At 38.9% G+C, this 18,300-nt stretch overlaps 1 protein-coding gene across 1 annotated transcript; it reads left to right on the plus strand.

Annotated features, from left to right (window-relative positions):
• The first annotated feature begins 5,977 nt into the window (after window positions 1–5,977).
• Window positions 5,978–6,916, plus strand: LOC127198325 (putative olfactory receptor 10D4). The gene has a single exon (XM_051156221.1). The coding sequence runs from the start codon at window positions 5,981–5,983 to the stop codon at window positions 6,914–6,916; it is 936 nt and encodes a 311-aa protein (XP_051012178.1). The 5' UTR covers window positions 5,978–5,980.
• Window positions 6,917–18,300: the final 11,384 nt, after the last annotated feature.

An 18,300-nucleotide genomic window follows, 5' to 3' on the forward strand; every position in this document is an offset into this window, starting at 1 on the left:
TGGGGTTCTGTATTTATGCCTTCTCTTGGCCTCTTTTCCTTGTGTTTGTATATTTTGTCTAATTCCAAAGTGTCACTTGTTTTACTGTATTAAATTTTATTTTATTATTAAAAAAAAAGAAATTACCTATCTTTTCTGCTATGATAAGATGTTATAAGTTCAAACAATTTGCAGCAAATTACATTAAGTACCCTGTAAAATTGAAAGAAGTCTTTTAGATTGCTTTGTTCTTTAAAAAAAAAAAAAATAGAGAGTAGTTGTAGTCTTCACTCCTGAAGATAAATCCCTTAAAAATAATTATCAAAACATGTAGAGATATTAAATGACAATAAAATCTAAAAGAACTCCACTCTTCCTATAAAGCTTTATCTCTTAATATAACCTGTTGATTCCTAATCTTAAATAAATAATTCAAGAAATAAGAACAAAATGGAACATCTGAATACATGTGATATGCCTATTAACACTTTCTATGTTCTTCTACGTCAATAATCCCTAACGTATCCTAGGGAAATCCATAGCCAACTATAGAGGTAACTAGACCTGAATTCTGGGTAGGGAATCCAAGGGGAGAAGGGGCCACAGAGAGATGTCCTACATCTATAATCTTAAGCCCAGACCTTTTTCTTGGTTAAATATTTGAGACAGGGGTGACCCTATTCATAACTTCTCACTGTCAAATTAATATTATTCCATATTTCTGCTTTACTTACAAAGCAATTACTCTCCTTTTCTGCCCACAAGAGCTTCAGTTCCCTGAAGAGCATTGGCTGTTTATAAGGCATGGGATTGTCTGGACATTGCAATGCTCTCATAGAACTATCATCTCCATACATGTACACACCACTTTTATGAAGTAAACTTTATCTTCTCTATGATAGAGTTCTCAGTATTTGAAACCTCCAATAACAGCACAAAAAATCACATAAGAAGAAGCAGTATGGACATGAGGCACACACTTTAGTTGACTAAACCTCTCTTGTTCCTAATTGCCCACCCGCCTCTGGAGTTAACCTTCATGACCTCTGTGGTGGATTTACATACCTCATATTGTTTCCGGAGACCTCATGATATTATTAAAGTCTTCAGGGAACAACTGATAATAAGTGCTGTGAACAGGTCTTGGATACACACTGACCTCACTGGTGACTCTGTTTTAATCTCTGAGTTTCTCCACCTGTAGAAAGAACAGGTAGAATACCGTCTTCTGAAACAATCTATTGATGGTTAAACCTGGACTGGGCCCAGGTTCAATGCATCCTTTCTTTACATTGTGTTAGCAGGTAGATGCTGTCACAACCCAGAACTATAGCTTTTGTTTGTTCATTTGTTTGCTATTAGAGCGTGACTGACTGATCCTGTTGTAACCTGGAATCACAATTGGTCTGCCTGTTTTCAGAGCATGGATCTTTAGGACTTTTTCCCAGTTCTCCCATTTTTTTTTTTTTTTAAGCCCATTCCTCCATGATGATGCCACCTCAATTCTGAAAAACTTTTTGGCCTCTAGAGTAAAGCTATTTGAGAATAATCTTTGGGTTCCCCATGAAGGTCTCCAGGACTACACTGGTGGCTTTTAGGAGTTTTCATATGGCCAACCCAGATGTGATCAATATCTCTTTGCTGGCCATCTCCCAGGGTTGTGGCTTTTCTCTTAGCCTAGCAGCTTCTTCATGAATAACCAGATATTACTGAATCAGTCAACTCTCCATTGACAACTAGGTGAAACCATCACTATACTTCTAGGTTGTGCCTAAAATGTTTACAGATGACAAACTCTTAGGTCTTCATATATTTCTATGACTGTTCCTTACCCAGAATCCCTGTCAGAAATGTCAGGAAAGAGCTCCTAATATTTCAAGATGGCATATAGGGTGGCATTATCAAGCTTTGGTGGCATGCACTGAGACAGTAGAGGAGAAAAAAATAGGCTTGAGAAAATCTAAGATTTGCTATCTTTATTTCTTTATGACTATGGAGTGCATTCCACTGGTGATCACCATTGAATGTCTTTTCCCTGCGTATTATTTTTCAGTGACACTAATTCATCTTTGAATTAGAACGGATAGACTGTGAGGAACCTTGTTATAGCTTATTTGATTCCATTGTAATCCCTGAGATTGTGAACTATAAAAACCTGCCTTCTGCTTGGCATTGTGGAGCCCTAGCACACACCTTTAATCCAAGAGCTATGTGTACACAGGATTTTATAAAAATTAACCTGCTAGCTCAGAGAGGCAGAGAAATCACCCACCTGACCTTCGTACTCAGCTCACATCCCAATGGAAAAGGCCCAAAAGGCTCACTAGCTCAGCTGACTGCCAAGGAAGAAAAGGCTAGAAAACCCAACACCAAAGGCTTGCTAGCTCAAAGTTAAAAAGACAAAGGCCAAGGAGCTGAAGAGATGAAGAACTAGAGATACAAGAGCCAAATAGCTAAATGCTAAAGATCTAAAAAAGCCCAAAAGCTAAAAGCTAAGGAGCTAAATAATGTCCTTCTACTTCTACATGCTGTCTTAAGTGCCCCACTACTCAAAGTCTCTCCTACTCTTTAATGCCTGGCAGCTTGTCTCTTGATATGCCTCTTGACCTAGGGTTAACTTTATTAAATCCTGTGTGCAGAATGCTCTTGGATTAAAGATGTGTATTAGGGTTCAACCACACCAAACAAAGGACAGGTTTTTACAGTTCACAATCTCAAGGGTCACATTGAGACCAAATACCCTGCAACAGAAACTCATATGCCACCTCATCCGATGCCAAAAGCAGTCAAAATGATCCCAACCTCATTGGCCTTGATGCACTTCCTGGCTACACCCTGGGTGGCTCTTCCCAAAATGACTTGCCAAGGATCTCTTCTACTGGGAATGGTTCCAAGTGCATTGGAGCTCTCCAGGATCATCTGATTGAAACCGAATAACAGGTTATGATTTTGGAACTAAATGTGATCCTTTCCATGCTCCTGGTGTGACAGTCATGCACTTAGTCATAACCAGGTCACCCACTCTGGAAGATGTCCACAACAATGAAAGGCCGGTTATCACTGACCAAGCTCCTAGGATATGGATGCAGTCCAAGAAGGTATAGCAGCTCCCTCTCCTGCATCTCACTGCCTGCCTTGGAACCAATGTTCCCTCTGAAGCACATCCCTAGCATATTCCATCAGTTTCCCCCATCTTACACTTTTAGGGAAAAACCTTCCCATTCATTGTGGAAATATCCTAATTATCATTTATTAGCTTGTTCACTTGGCTGTCCCACCAAGCCTATTGTCTTACTTCATGTCTAAAAAAAAACTGAAAATGGAATAAGTTCCTTGATTTTATTTTTTCAGACTCAGAAGAGCAAGAAGCAGATGTGTTTATTGTTAGACACAAATTTCATGCTAATATTTATCTGTGGTTTTTGAATTTCACACTTACCCTAGCCTCCAGATCTGTAAGCTAAATAAATACCTCACCTTTCCAACAGACACAGTTCTTGGCACTTTGTTATACCAATGGAAAATGTACAAAGACACCTTTCAAATTATGACGGATCACATATTTTGAGCCTGTGCCTCCCCAAGTAGCCAATTCTAAACTTGAATATCATTTATCACTGAGGAACACCTAAATTTGTGGTCCTACTCTCCAAGACTCATACAAAACCAAACACAGAGGCTCTGACTTTCAGGCACAGCCATTAAATTCTTTAATCATGTTGAGCTCTTTTACACCATGTGCTGTGTATATACCAAGGCCTTCTCTGGAAAATTGTTTTGACCTACCCTCCCTGTCTGCTGATTTACACTGTAGATTCCAACTAAGAGCACATTTTCTGAGTTGGTACTTCTCCCACCTTCCTCATCGTATAGGTCATCGTGTGACAAATAGGATTTCAGAATTCCCAGCTTTTATAATCTGTAGTAATGGGTTAAGTAACCAAGAGAAGTACTGAAGTTTCATGTAATCACTCTTGAACAGATGGGTCCATAAAAGTGTCCACAAAAGATCTTGAAATACCCCACCACCACCACCCCAACAGCAACACAATTAAACCAAGGAGCTAATGAGATGCTGCTCAATGGGATCCTTCCCATTGGAATTAATACCCAAAGGAAGATCATGATTATTTAAAACCTCCTGTGTTCTGAATTATTGCAGTTCTTGCAACCAAGCAGGAAATTGCTGCCAGGGAGTCGAAACACACTTAGTCATGTGTCATTCTATTGGTAAGTGTTTCAAAGGAGGAGGAATTCTTCATTCTAACTTACAGATGGAAGGATGGTGAGTGTCCTCCCTTCTGCTATAGGTAGAAAGGAAGCTAGCACTCAGTGGTGCCATTCCAGGCTTTCTGTTTGCTCAATACATGTCCAAGAGTGTCCTTTACCTTTATCACAGTGTTCCATCTCTCAATCACTAGGGGCATAACGTGGGGAAAAGGGGCAGAGTTTTAGGCAATAGATTCTGAGTTAATCTGTAATTATAGGAGTGTATTGTGTTAGAAAACTGAAATAAATCAGAAAATCTCAAAACATTAAAAACCGGGAAGGAGGCTTCTCTATGCCCACCCATCTTTAACTCAATATGGTTCCAGAATTAGACTTTCCAGTTTGAGGAAGAGTCAACAGTAGCTTGTTGTTGGACATGGGTAGCTTCTCATTGCTGCCCCACATACCTAGGGAAAAAAAATCTCAAAATAACTGTATCTACCATATTAATAACTTTGATAATCATTAGTAGAGAGTTAAAGAAAGGTATTATATGATGACATATTCTTATGTTCACAGATGAACCTAAGAAATCAGGTACAGGTTTTCTTTGTTAAGGGCAATAAAACTTCATACTTCTTCAATATCTGTGACTTTATTGCTTGAAGTCTGCTCTGTATAATCCTGTTCTTTACATACAGTTGATTAATAAAGAGCCTTTGAGGTTACATTTTTTAAAATTTTTACACATACTTAGTTTACTTCTTGTGACATATGTGACAAATAACCTTTAAAAATTTACACAATATAAATACTGGGGTTTAGACATCTCTCTCTCTCTCTCTCTCTCTCTCTCTCTCTCTCTCTCTCTCTCTCTCTCTCTCTCTCTCTCTCTCTGTGTGTGTGTGTGTGTGTGTGTGTGTGTGTGTGTGTGTTCACATGAGAGATGGATGTTATGCTTCAGAGAGAATGAGCAGAAAATTAGAGTAGGCAGAGCTCTGCTATCATACAAGAAGTGTCTATGGGGACTTTAGTCCCTACGTTATTTTCAATTATATTTCATACAAGCTATGGAATAATTCCATGTACAATCACAAATCTTCATTTTCCAAAGAGGAGATGGCATACATTCATGCTGCTGAGTAACAAAACTTGAGTGTGTTTGCTCAGCTTCCAGTACCAGTGATGTTCACACTTGGAGCTTAAAATTGTGCAGTATTTCCTTCACTGCCGTAATTCTGTCATAAACACTGTAGGCTCTGATTCCCATTACTCTAGGTCTTAGGACTTGGGTACCTATGTGATGGAAAGATATATTTTTGTTAGTTAATTTTGTTCTAGGATAATTTCATACACATGTATCCTATTGTCTTCACTCATTTTTCCTTATCCCTCTCCCACCCCTGCCACTTCACCTAAATTACTACAAGTTTATTACTAGGGTCTTTTTTTCATTTTAAAACCACAGTGGAGCATCTAGAATGATGGAATGGGATCCTTTGTATAAAGAGGGGAAGAGAAGACACTAGCCGTGGAAGTTACTTTCTGGGTGACATTTGTTAAGGATACCACCTGCAATTGTCCTGGGGGAGAATTTTAGGGAGCAGCATCTGCAACTAAGAACCTAACTGAAGAAACATACCCATCAGCAGGGAAGGCATCTCTGACCCGAACATCTCTCTGTATCTTTTCTCTTCTGCTTCCTGTGATTTAAACTCCTTTAATACAAAGAATTAATATTTTACCAAGAATTACTTTTCACAGGCTCCCACGAAAAGATTCTTCCATAAACATGACAAACCACACTATGGTGACAGAATTCACCTTGCTGGGCATCCCCGAGACAGAGGGCCTGGAGAAAGTCCTGCTCTTCCTGTTCTCAACATTGTATGCCTGTGCACTCCTGGGAAACTTTCTCATTCTTATTGCAATCATTTCCTCCCCAACACTCCGTACTCCAATGTACTTTTTCTTGGGCAACCTCTCCATCTTTGACTTGTGTTTCTGCTCCACTACAGCTCCCAAGATGTTGTCCTATCTTTCAGGACATGGTCGAGGGATCTCCTTCCAGGGCTGTGTTGTACAACACTTCTTCTATCATTGTCTGGGTTGCACATTGTGCTTCCTGTACACAGTGATGGCCTATGACCGCTTTGTTGCCATATGCTTCCCTTTGAGATACACGATCATCATCAACCACAGACTGTGTTGTGTCTTGGCCACAGGAACCTGGATGAGTGGCTGTGTTCATGCCACTATCCTAACTTCCCTCACTTTCCAGTTGCCCTACTGTGGCCCCAGCAAAGTGGGATACTATTTCTGTGACATGCCTGCAGTGTTACTTCTAGCTTGTGAAGACTCCTCTCTAGCCCAGAGAGTAGGTTTTACAAATGTTGGTCTTTTATCACTCATTTGTTTCTTTATCATTGTTGTGTCCTACACTCGAATTGGGATCTCCATCTCAAAAATCCGTTCAACACAAGGTAGGCAGAGAGCGTTCTCCACCTGCAGTGCCCACCTCACATCTATCGTCTGTGTTTATGGACCAGTCATCATCATTTATCTACAACCCAATCCCAGCCCATTGCTTAGTGCAATTATTCAGATTTTGAACAATCTTGTAACACCCACTCTCAACCCAGTGATCTACAGCCTGAGGAATAAGGATGTGAAAGCCGCCCTGAGGCATGTATTTCTTAAGAGATGTCTCAGCCTGGAAAGTAAATGAAAATCTAACTATTTGCTGAGCAAAGTCTGATTCACAATTTAAAAAGACAGATTTGCGTCTACAACTTATTTAATCGACAAATGGCATGTTTAACTTCCAGCACATAGTAAAATGAAATGCATATTACATCAATTTACCACTTTCTTTAACATTTGATGATACATATATATTTTATATTCCCTTATGTTTTGTAATTAAATATAAGTGATAAAATCTCCTAGAAGATGCTGTGTTGATTTTTATACTGTGTGAATTCTCTCAGAACCACTATTCCTCAAATATCTTTAGTCATCCAACTCTTTAAAGAAGCTAAGAGACTCATTTCTGCTCTCAAGTAGACATTTATTTTCAAAAATAAGATGGTAATTTCCAGAATTCTGTCAGAACTCAAAATTCTAACTAAAGCAAGTTATATGTAAGACAACACTTCAGATCATATGGTTTCTCAAACTTATTTCTTATATACATCTTCTCAGATTATATGGTTTTGAGTTGGACTTTTATTCCTTCAAAGCACAATCATGGATTATTTCTTATTAGAAATATATTTGGGTTCTGTAAAATTTGTCTCAAATCAGACAAAAGGTCAATTAAATTGAAAATATTCATTCATTTTAAAATCAGGAACACTAGTTTATATATCACGGGTCTAAATCAGGTCTAGATCCATGGGAAAAATATATGTGTTTCTTCTTTTTTTTTTTCAGAGTAATATCTATAACTCATTTACCTTTCAGTAATCTCTATGCTCCAAAAGTCCAGGAAAATAAAATAGATGCATTTTATTTATAAAACCTAGTTAAATTTTTTTGTTTTGTTTTTGTTTTCGACACAGGGTTTCTCTATGTAGCCTTGGCTGTCCAGGACTCACTTTGTAGACCAGGATGGCCTTGAACTCAGAGTGATCCACTTGCCTCTGTCTCCTGAGTGCTGGGATTAAAGGTGTGTGCCACCATGCCAGGCCCAATATATTCAACCTTTGGTCATAGTTTTAGTTTTCACTTAGTTTTTTTTATATCTGCCAAATTCATTGATTTTCCTAAATGGTACAATCTTTCTTATTTTGAAAAAAGAAATCAATGAGTTATGGAGAAAAAGAAAATAAAGAAGGAAGAAAACATAGAGGTATGTTGCAGAAAAAAATTAGTACTGCCTAATGGAATAATTGATTCGTTTGTTTTCCATTAAGTTTCTGCCTATCAACGTGAGCAGATGAAGACTTCCACACCTGGAAATTATAAACCACAATTTACTAAGTTTGGGCAACTCTTTTGAAAAATATTCAGAGCACTCCAGAGACAAAACATTCCAGTAACCAGAGGGCTGTGATGTGCTGTCCAAGGATGTGCAAGATGAGATACTCTAGCCAACAGGCAGTCAGCTACCCCTGTGAGAAATAAAATAGACATTAGTATGGCTCAGTAGACTTTGGGTCCTTTCAGACAGCCACAATTATTTTGAAATAATTAACTTACTAATGTTAAAGACTCAAAAGTAACTCACAGCTTTATATCCCCTTGTATATTCAACATAAGCACTGAAAGTGGAGTAACTGCCAACTATATGAAGAGGGTGTAGTTCCACATAATCTGCTGCTCAGGAACCACCACAGTCAGTCCTATCTCACACACCCACCCTTTCTTTACTGCACTTGCTTTCTGGACAGAATGTCAAAGGGACATGGTTTCAATCTTGCCTCTTCTGGTTGTTTTCTATTTTATTTTATGTTTTTTTGTTTTTTGTTTTGGGTTTGTGTGTGTGTGTGTGTGTGTGTGTGTTTGTGTGTGTGTGTGTGTTTGTGTGTGTGTGTATGATGAATAGAGAGCTAGAGACAGACACACAAAGAGTGAGTGAGAGAGACAGTGAGAGAGAGAGAGAGAGAACAACCATGCCACAGTAATCAGAGACCAACTTTCCTGTGTTCTTTCCATGTATGTCCAGGTTATCAATCACAGGCATCAAACATGGCAGAAAACTTGGAGCATCTCTTCTTTAAACACACACACACACACACACACACACAAACACACACACCACAGTCATGTTATACTTTTGCCATTATGTCATCTTTGGAGTCATTTGTTCATCCCCAGTGGAGTTATTTATCACTTGTATAATGTTATCTGAAAAATTACTTGACCAGAAAGGTATTTTAATGTGCACATTAAATATCTTTTTTTTTTTTAAGTCAAGGGTGTTTTGTGATTATTTCAATGACCTGCTAACAAAAAGAATAGTGAACCAAATGTATTATAGGACAAAGGCAAAGTTAATCCTCTGATTCATCACAACTTAGTTGTGTCTAGATTCTATGTGCCCAGAAGACTTATTGGATCTTTAAGCTGAAGAGGATCATCCAATGCAGGGTCTGTTTTACAGTTAAATATTAACATGATGTATGCTCATTGATGGGCATATTTTACTCATGATTAAAATAAGACATAATATTTTTAAATTCCAGCAACATATTACAGCATGTAGGGTTAGTTATTCACTGTAATGATTTCATGACTGAGAGCTCAGGGTGACTTCCATTGCCTTATATTGTGACAGATCTCCACACTGCATCTCACTACCTGTTGAGAAAACAAAAATTCAGACCATGACGTATAGTTTCTATACCACTTTTTACATAATCATGAAGGCAAACATGCTAAATCAAGTGATTATGAGTGGCAGACTGTGTAGAGTATAGTTACTGAATAATCACGTTCCAACATAGTCAACCATACTTCATGTACTAATCGGGTTTTTACTATGGACTACGTTTCTCCTGAAGGGCTCACTTCTATTCTTCTTCTCAACACACCATTCTAACAAGCTTAGTGAAGCTGATGCCTACCTTGTCAAGATGTGAGCCTCAGTTATGAAAGGAAGTAGTCATAAGAGGTGCTCTGAGAGACTCCACCCAGTGGAGAATGAGGGAAGATGCTGGGACTCCCTGCTGCACTCTGGGTGCAGTGATGAGAGTGCTATGGAAGAGTAGGGGGTGAAAGATCCCAAAGGGTTCGGGAACCCCACAAGGAGATCATGAAGGCCTGTGGATCTGGACCAAGGGGGCCTGCACAAACTGTTGCACCAACCAAGGACAATGCATGCAGTAAACCGCGACCACCTGTTCAGATATAGCCAATGGACAGCTTACTCGACATGGTGCAAGGAGCAGCGACTGCCTATGACATGAACTCTGGTGGCCCTAATTTGATCACTTCTCCTTGGTGGGGAGGCCAGGATGGGCACACTGATGAAGGAGAAGTAGGCTATCCGGGTGAGACCTGATAGGCTGTGATTTTATGGTTGGGCAGGAGGTCCTTTTCTGTTAGAGGTCTGGGGGAAGGGAATAAAGTAGAAAAGGGAGGGAGGGTGAGAACAGAAGATACAATCAGGGATAACAATCAGGATGTAATCTAAGTAAATTATAGTAAATGAACAGTAAGAAAAAAAGAGGTAAAACAAAATCTCTTATTCAGGGAGACTATTCCTTTTAGAGAGATGAAAAACATATCAAACAAAGATAAATCTCTCAGACTAACAAGCATTTATTTTACCTCCCAAGTCTGAAATGCTCACTAATTGTGTAGGGTTGTCTTATAACTTTGAACTGACTCATCTATTTGGGAAAATGAGACTATGGAAAGAAAAATGGATGGCAAATGGGGAATAATAATGGAATAGAGGAATGCTTTTATTTCTTAGCTTGAAATAATTGTTGAGTTAATATTAAAATAAAAAACAACTTTTCTCTCACTTGCCTAGTACCAGCTACACTCTGATACTGATACAATTCTAGAAAAGAACATGCCTTAACTGAACAGCAGGATGTTTTAGTTTTAGGTGTGTAGGAGACAAGAGACATCATCAGATGGAATTACAGAAATGTTAGTAACAGTTTCCAAGGCAGTTCCAGGGTTCCTGGACCTAAACCTAAGCATTGTGTGCAGAGCTGTTCTGATAACTAAGAATGAGTAGGCTCCTACCAGAGTCTCTGAAACATTCTTAATTCTAGCCCAACTGACACTATGTAGTAACAAATCATTCCTATGTATGCGCCATTAACCACTGCAGTCTCATCAATAGGAACACTTTAAGGGCCACTACTCACAGGATCATCAAGTCTCCACACATTACTTCCAAGCTCTTCATGTCCTGTTCCTACTGTGACTACTTTTCAGAACTAGATGCTCCAGGAATACAAACATAATCAGCTACCCAGAATTCTCAGAGGCACCCCTCAAGTGTCCCATCATCAATCTCTCACATTATATACATTCTTAGGCTGCTTGTGTTGGTTGTCTTCCCATGTCTGCTATCAAAATATGTAACAGAACAAAATAAGAAAGGGGTGCACTTTGTTTTAGCTTGTAATTACGGAGTCTGCGGCCCAAGGTCACTTGATTCTTTGTGCCTGGGCCTATAACATAACATATAAGCAAATATATTCCCATAAATATGTGGTAGAATATATTCACTCAGAATGCAGGGGCAGAGAAAGACAAGGCTTGTGACTACTTGTTCAAAATATATATGTTCTGGTTTCCATCATGATAACAATGTGAAAACATGAGACCACATATTCCACAATTACCAGTAGCTCACTGTTGCTCGATGTCTCATATCCATCTAATAATCCAAAGAACACTTATTTTCTCACCAACCATTTTCTTTGCTTGTTTTTCTTTTCTATTTTTATTGAAAATAAATCATTCTCTCATACAGTACATATTGACCAAGTTTTCCCTGCACTCCCTCCAGCCCCCAGTTTTGATATTGCGCGAAAGTTAAAGCCCCAGCTAGCATCTGTGTCCAAGCCTTAGGAAGTGAGCTCCAGTAAATGCAAAGAGGTGAGGTTTCAATGTGTGGTATCACACTCCAATTCCCATATGAGTAAATTGGAGAACACAAAGGAAAAACTGGACGAAAGCAAAACTGAGCTTCAGAATGCCAAACGCTGAATCCTATAGATATCTGATGAGTATCTGAAGAACTTAATAGTTTTATTTGAGTTCTAATGGGCTTAGATGGTACTCTGAGTTTGATCATGCCATTTGTGGCTAATATTACCATTTTCTTAAACTGGCTTCATTAGTTCATTCTACTCTCTTTGAGAAATGTTCCATAACCTTAAACTTATCTAACATCCAGAGAGCTCCATTCTTGCTTAGCTTTGACCATCAAAACTTCTTCACGTATCACCTTCATGAACTGTCTACAAAGACTTAAACCCATTGCCTGGCCTCAGTGCCTCCCTTTGAGGTCTGGTCGGAAGCCTCCATGTCTGCATACCCCTTGAATTTAGCGTGTCTGCAAATTCTCCTAGTGTTGTAAGAAGCAGGCTAGTGCCAATCCCCTGCCTATTTTTGGTATATTTCTATTGGACAAACGCTGACCAGTGTGTAACTCAGTGATACAGAGTCAAGTGTGGAGTAAACAACCTTCATGGAAGGAGATATTAGTCTAGAAGACTGCAAAGCCAAATGCACTGGTTACCTAGATGCAAATATGATTCAGCCTCATTATGAGACTTGATAATGGAACCTTATCCATAACTTATAAGGCAACAACACAAATATCAAAAGAATGGATACATATATATTAGATTGTGAATAATTCAAAACGGTGTTGATCCCCTGTTCTGTATAACAACTGGAATCTAGCAGACACAAGTGCACAAAATTAACATGAGTAGTCAAAAAAGACATAAATGGACTAACATTTGATTTTTTTTGTTTTTTAAGGTTTTTTGTTTGTTTGTTTGTTTGTTTTTGTCTGCTCTTATTTAGATACAATTTTGTGGAGGGTTTTGGTGGGTTGTTTTATTTTGCTTTTGGCTTTGAAGTTCTATTGTTGCATTTTTTTGTTTTGTTGTTGTTTTGTTTTGTTTTGTTTGTCTGTGTTTGAGAAACCACTTAAAGTTGGATGGATGTGGCGTGGGAAAAGATCTGGAAGGACTCGGGGGAATGGAATAATGTAATCAAAATATATTTAAATTTAAAATAGCTTTAAATTTAAGTAATTAAGTAATAAAATTATTTAATTCAAGTTATAAAGTAATTCAGTTTAAGTAATGAAAGGGAACACAAAAGAAATGTACACCAAAAGGAATAATGACCCTAAGAAACACCCAGATGCTGTGACATTACTGTTTAAGTCTCTGAATAATTCCAAAACAAGGAAAAGCTGGCTTCACTAGTTCCTTCTAATTTCCTTGAGAAAAGTTCCATATTTTTTAAACTTATTTGGACTTTTCTCTCTATGAGAGAATGGGAAGAATGAAGCACCCATCTTTGGGTTCTTTCCTGAGTATGGCAGCCACATGAACCATCTGAAAATCTTAGTATCACATTGATTATAAGTGAACCCTAAACCCAGAACCCTGGTTTCTGTGCTCCAGGAAGCATGCATCCTGATGTGCACCCTGACAGAGCCCACAGTACCATCCCTTTTTCCTCCTGCAATCTCTGCTTTCATGTCAATATCCCCAAACCATGAGGTTTCTCATATGTTTTTTGCAGTAGCAAAATATTGTTATTATTTGAGTCTCTACATTATTAAACATCTGGGCTTCTTTTACGTTTGTAAGTCTAGGTGGCATGTGAGTATTACAAGTTCCATATTTCTGCATTTGAAAAAGTGGAAATTACTTAAGGTCACCATGTTGGAGCAATGAAATTTGTAAGTAGGAAAAGAGCCTTACTCTGTTTCATAATGAATGAACCCAGAGACTAGCAACAAGAAATTAATGACCCAGATAAGACACATCAACACCTTAATAAGGTCAGCGTGAGCTTTTACAGAAAACAATTTGGAACTTATCGTTCTTTAACAAATAACCAGAGAATAATTTACATTTACCTCTTAATTTATTTTCTAAACCATAAGAAAATTAATATTTAGAATTGATATGCTCATATAGTTTAACGAAATTGGCATATATTATGACTTGGTTTATTTTACAATATCGTATTTATTTTGCAGTTTGTTTTATAGTGCTACAGTAAACATCATAGCCAGAAATAATTTAATATAGTTGAAAGATGTGATGATTCATTTTTGGCTCTGCGTGAGCATTTACTTGGTAATCTGTTTATCTTCTGTTTTGAAAGGAAGCCAGTAGGAAAGCCTGCTGTAGGACACCTTGCTGGCTGATTCAGGAAGCTATTCAGTGGTTGCCTGGCAACAAGTTGCTGGGTGTTTTTTTTTTTTTTTTTTTTTTTTATGCCAATAGAATAGGAGCATCAGCTGCAATGCTGCTAAGAGGAAGCAGAATAAAATAAAATATTCTCTTTCATTTATAGTCAACCATTATTTTTTAACAAGACTAATATTTTATTCTTTCAAGTCCCCGTAGCTATCACCAAGTCTTTCCAGTGTTCTCACGAACAAGGTATTACTACTCAGAGTAGGAAGGGAAGAAACTGAAGCCCGGGACGGTAAAGGAACAGGCCAATCCACACACAGTGCATACGTCTGTGAGACTCCAACTACCACTTCTTTGTTTCTCTTTCCCTAAATACGATGCTGAAGTCCACGTACATTTAGCAGTCAGAGGTGAGGAAATCAGCAGAAAGATGGTTGGTTAAGCCTTTTAAGATATACCATTTCTGAGTTTTTCCCTTAGGATACACAATGTTCCACTGACTAAAAGTTAATAAGAATTTCAAGTTTATTTTTCTCTGAAAGCTGAAATTTGTACTGTCCCTTCTTCCTGAGGTTACATTTTAAAAATATCCTGGCTTTGAGAAGAGCCTCTCAGGCCAGCAGAGCAAGCTGCTTACAAGTCCCTCCGGGAGTTCTGCAGGGCAGCTTTCATGCGTCATCATCCAGGCTGGGACGGGTTTTTCTGTGAGGCTGTAAGTCATCTGTGCTTCTGTAAGTGACTGCTCATCCATCCCACTGTTAGTAATCCCCATAAACTTATTGGACAGGCAAGTTATCTTTTGGACTAGCATCAGGTTAAGTTTCTTGCTGGTAGTTCTCCCTCCATGACCCTCAGATGCTGTGTAACAGTTCATTGTCCTCTGTGGAGTGAAGAGGCGTTAGCATTGTCCCACAGCATATGTAAATACGACATCTCTGAAGTTTTTTCTATAAAGCTGCATAAAGTGAAGCCAACTGACTTGAGGTTTCTTAGCCACACTATGCTATCTTCAAATAATATTTGGAAAGGTTCCATTTAACTCTGCTATGTATCCTTCCCATGTACTGTGCGTTTCTCGCAGCTGTGAGCTCTCTTTAACAAGATTTCGGAGTGCGGGTGTGGTAGCACATGCCTTTAATCCCAGCACTTGAGAGGCAGAGGCAGGCAGATCCATTAAATTCAAGGCCAGCCTGGTCTACCAAGTGACTCCAGGCCAGCTAAGACTACACACAGAAAGAGAGAGACAGAGAGACAGAGAGACAGAGAGACAGAGAGACAGAGACTGGCCTATTCCTTCAACTTCCCAGGCTTCATTTCTCTCTCTCTCTCTCTCTTCTCTCTCTCTCTCTCTCTCTCTCTGTCTGTTCTGAGTACCTTCTCCCTGGGAACACTGGAAGGGCATGCTGATATTACTGAGTTACTAAGCAGCAATTGAAATGAGACATCACAGAATTATCAAAGTTTGGGGGGGGGGAATTTTAAGACAGTCTCAATCATTTCCAGTTGATTTGAAATTATTAAGGACTTAGTACAACGCCTCCAGGTGGTAGATATTGAAGAAATATTCCATATACTATCAAATTTTGTCATGAATTGGCAGGATAGTTAGTTTACAATATTATTTAACTATGAATATCAAAGAATTAATATATTCTTTCAGGGATATAGACACCCTAAAATTATCCTGAGAGAAAAGAAATGAACAAGGGATAACTAAACAGCTTAGTAACCAGTGTGACTAAGTCTCCAACAGAAAGTAGCTTTACCAAGGAATCATTATTGAGTTTTGTTGAAGATTTCATTATTTTATTATTAATAAATACCTTAAGAAGAACTGACTAATAAACCTTTCCAACATACCTGTAAATGTGGAAAAAATTACTGGGATTAAATTTTTTTTTTTTTAACTAACCACCCAGACATTTGGAAAGACTTGCCTTACCTACAGCGAAAGCAAGCAGAATCTGGAGTTTTATCCATATTGAAATGAGTTGTTTAGGGAGGGAGTTTTCTGCTTTGGGTACCCCTTCATGTCGCTCTCTGGGCAGCACATGTTAGCTTGAAATGGTATCCTGTATTCTTAGTAATATTAAAGATTTTATCTACTTATTTATCAATGTATGAATACACATGTAGGAGGGACCTATGCCACGTGGGTGCATGCGTAACGAACTCCAAAGGGAAAAGGTAGTGAAGGCCCTGAGGGAAAGTGGGTAGGTGTCACCAAGGCATCGGATTACACAAAGTCTCTGTGGCCACCTTGACTATGTGGTCTTTCAAAATGCTAAGGATACTTTAGTATAGTTTGACCAACACTGGATCTTAGTACATCCTAATAGAGAGAAACTGCCAAGAGTTAATTGAAGCTGTAGTGGGAAGAGTAGTTACAGTGAGCAAAATGGCACCCAGGGACAAATAAACATCCCAGGTATGAAGGAATAAAAAGAGGGAGCTCTGAGAACCCTGCTGACAGTATGTGGGGTAGAGTCTCTTCATTAGACTAACCCAATAGAACCGATAATATCATTGGCTTTGAAAAAATGTTCTTTGTCTGAATGTACAGCAAGAATCATAGTTTAATTCTCATTAGCAGTGTAGATGCCCCCCCACAACATCTTCTGTATACACTCAAGGATTGAGATTCAACAGGAGAGAATAACAAAGAAATAAAGATATCTGACCGCTGCAGGATCTCATCAGCTGGGCTTCCTGGTGGTTGTTATTTTTCAGTGAACATTCTTTTTTTTTTTTTTTTTTTTTTTTAGTTTTTTATTATTAATTTATTCTTGTTACATCTCAATGGTTATCCCATCCCTTGTGTCCTCCCATTCTTCCCTCCTTCCCCTTTTCCCCTTATTCCCCTCCCCTATGACTGTTCCTGAGGGGGATTACCTCCCCCTGCATATGCTCATAGTGTATCAAGTCTCTCCTCGGTATCCTGCTGTCCTTTCTCTGAGTGCCACCAGGTCTCCCCCTCCAGGGGATATGGTCAAATGTGAGGGACCAGAGTACATGAGAAAGTCATATCCCACTCTCCACTCAACTGTGGAGAATGTTCTGACCGTTGGCTAGATCTGGGTAGGGGTTTAAAGTTTACCACCTGTATTGTCCTTGGCTGGTGCCTTAGTTTCTTACACCCATCAGAATGGCTAAGATCAAAAACTCAAGCGACACCACATGCTGGCAAGGATGTGGAGAGAGAGGAACACTCCTTCATTGCTGGTGGGAATGCAAACTAGTACAGCCACTTTGGAAATCTATCTGGTGCTATCTCAGAAAACTGGGAATAGGGCTTCCTCAAGACCCAGCTATTCCACTCCTTGGAATATACCCAGTGTACATTCTTTGACCCCAATCCTGTTCACCAGTTCTGGGACATTCTTGCAATTTAATTCCTGGCTTGTATTGATTGCTGACTGGCCCAGAAGGTGGGTTCCATCAATGTTGGCTTTCTGGCTCTGATGCTTTTCTTCAGTGTTTGTGTCTCCTATGCAAACATTGGCATTGCTATCCTGAGACTCCATTCAGCAGAGGGCAGGCAGAAAGCATTCTCCACCTGCAGTGCCCACCTCACTGCCATTCTCTGTGCCTATGGACCTGTGATCATCATCTACCTGCAGCGCACACCAAACCATCTGCTTGGGGCTGTGGTGCAAATATTAAATAACATTGTCTCATTCATGCTGAACTCCTTAATCTATTCGCTGAGGAACAAGGAAGTGAAGAGATCCTTGAGAAAAATTTTCCAGCATGTACTGCTTGGTGTTCAGAACTTCATCATGACTTTAGTAGTGATATTCCAAATTTTTCTTTTTACCAGATGCCTTCAATTCTTTAACTTCAAGTAGAAAATAAATAAATAGGTACACTGTAGACTAGCTGAATACCTGTGGTATATCTATAACATTTTTGTGTCCTTCAGCATCTACATTCCCTGTGTCCTCCTAAATAATTCCACAACCAACTACAGTGGAAAATGGGCCTGAATTCTGGGTAAGGAATCCAAGTGGATAGGGAGCAAGAACAGAGAGATTTCCTCCCACATCTGTAAGCCTCAGCCCCGACATTTCTCCTGGTTGAAGATTTGAGACAGCTGTGACCTATTCACTATTTCTCAGCAGTAAATCAATATCATTACATACTTACCTAGAATGGAGTTACCCTCCTTTTCTGCCCACAAGCACTTCAGTTCCCTGTTTCACAAAGAAGAATGTAAGCTGTTTATAAGTCATAGTTTTGTCTGGTC

The sequence above is a fragment of the Acomys russatus genome, chromosome 14 (assembly GCF_903995435.1).
Source record: "Acomys russatus chromosome 14, mAcoRus1.1, whole genome shotgun sequence".
NCBI lineage: Eukaryota > Metazoa > Chordata > Mammalia > Rodentia > Muridae > Acomys > Acomys russatus.

Coding starts and splice junctions, on each gene's coding strand:
- LOC127198325 (XM_051156221.1), top strand. CDS start 5,981: ATGACAAACCACACTATGGTGACAGAATTCACCTTGCTGGGCATCCCC.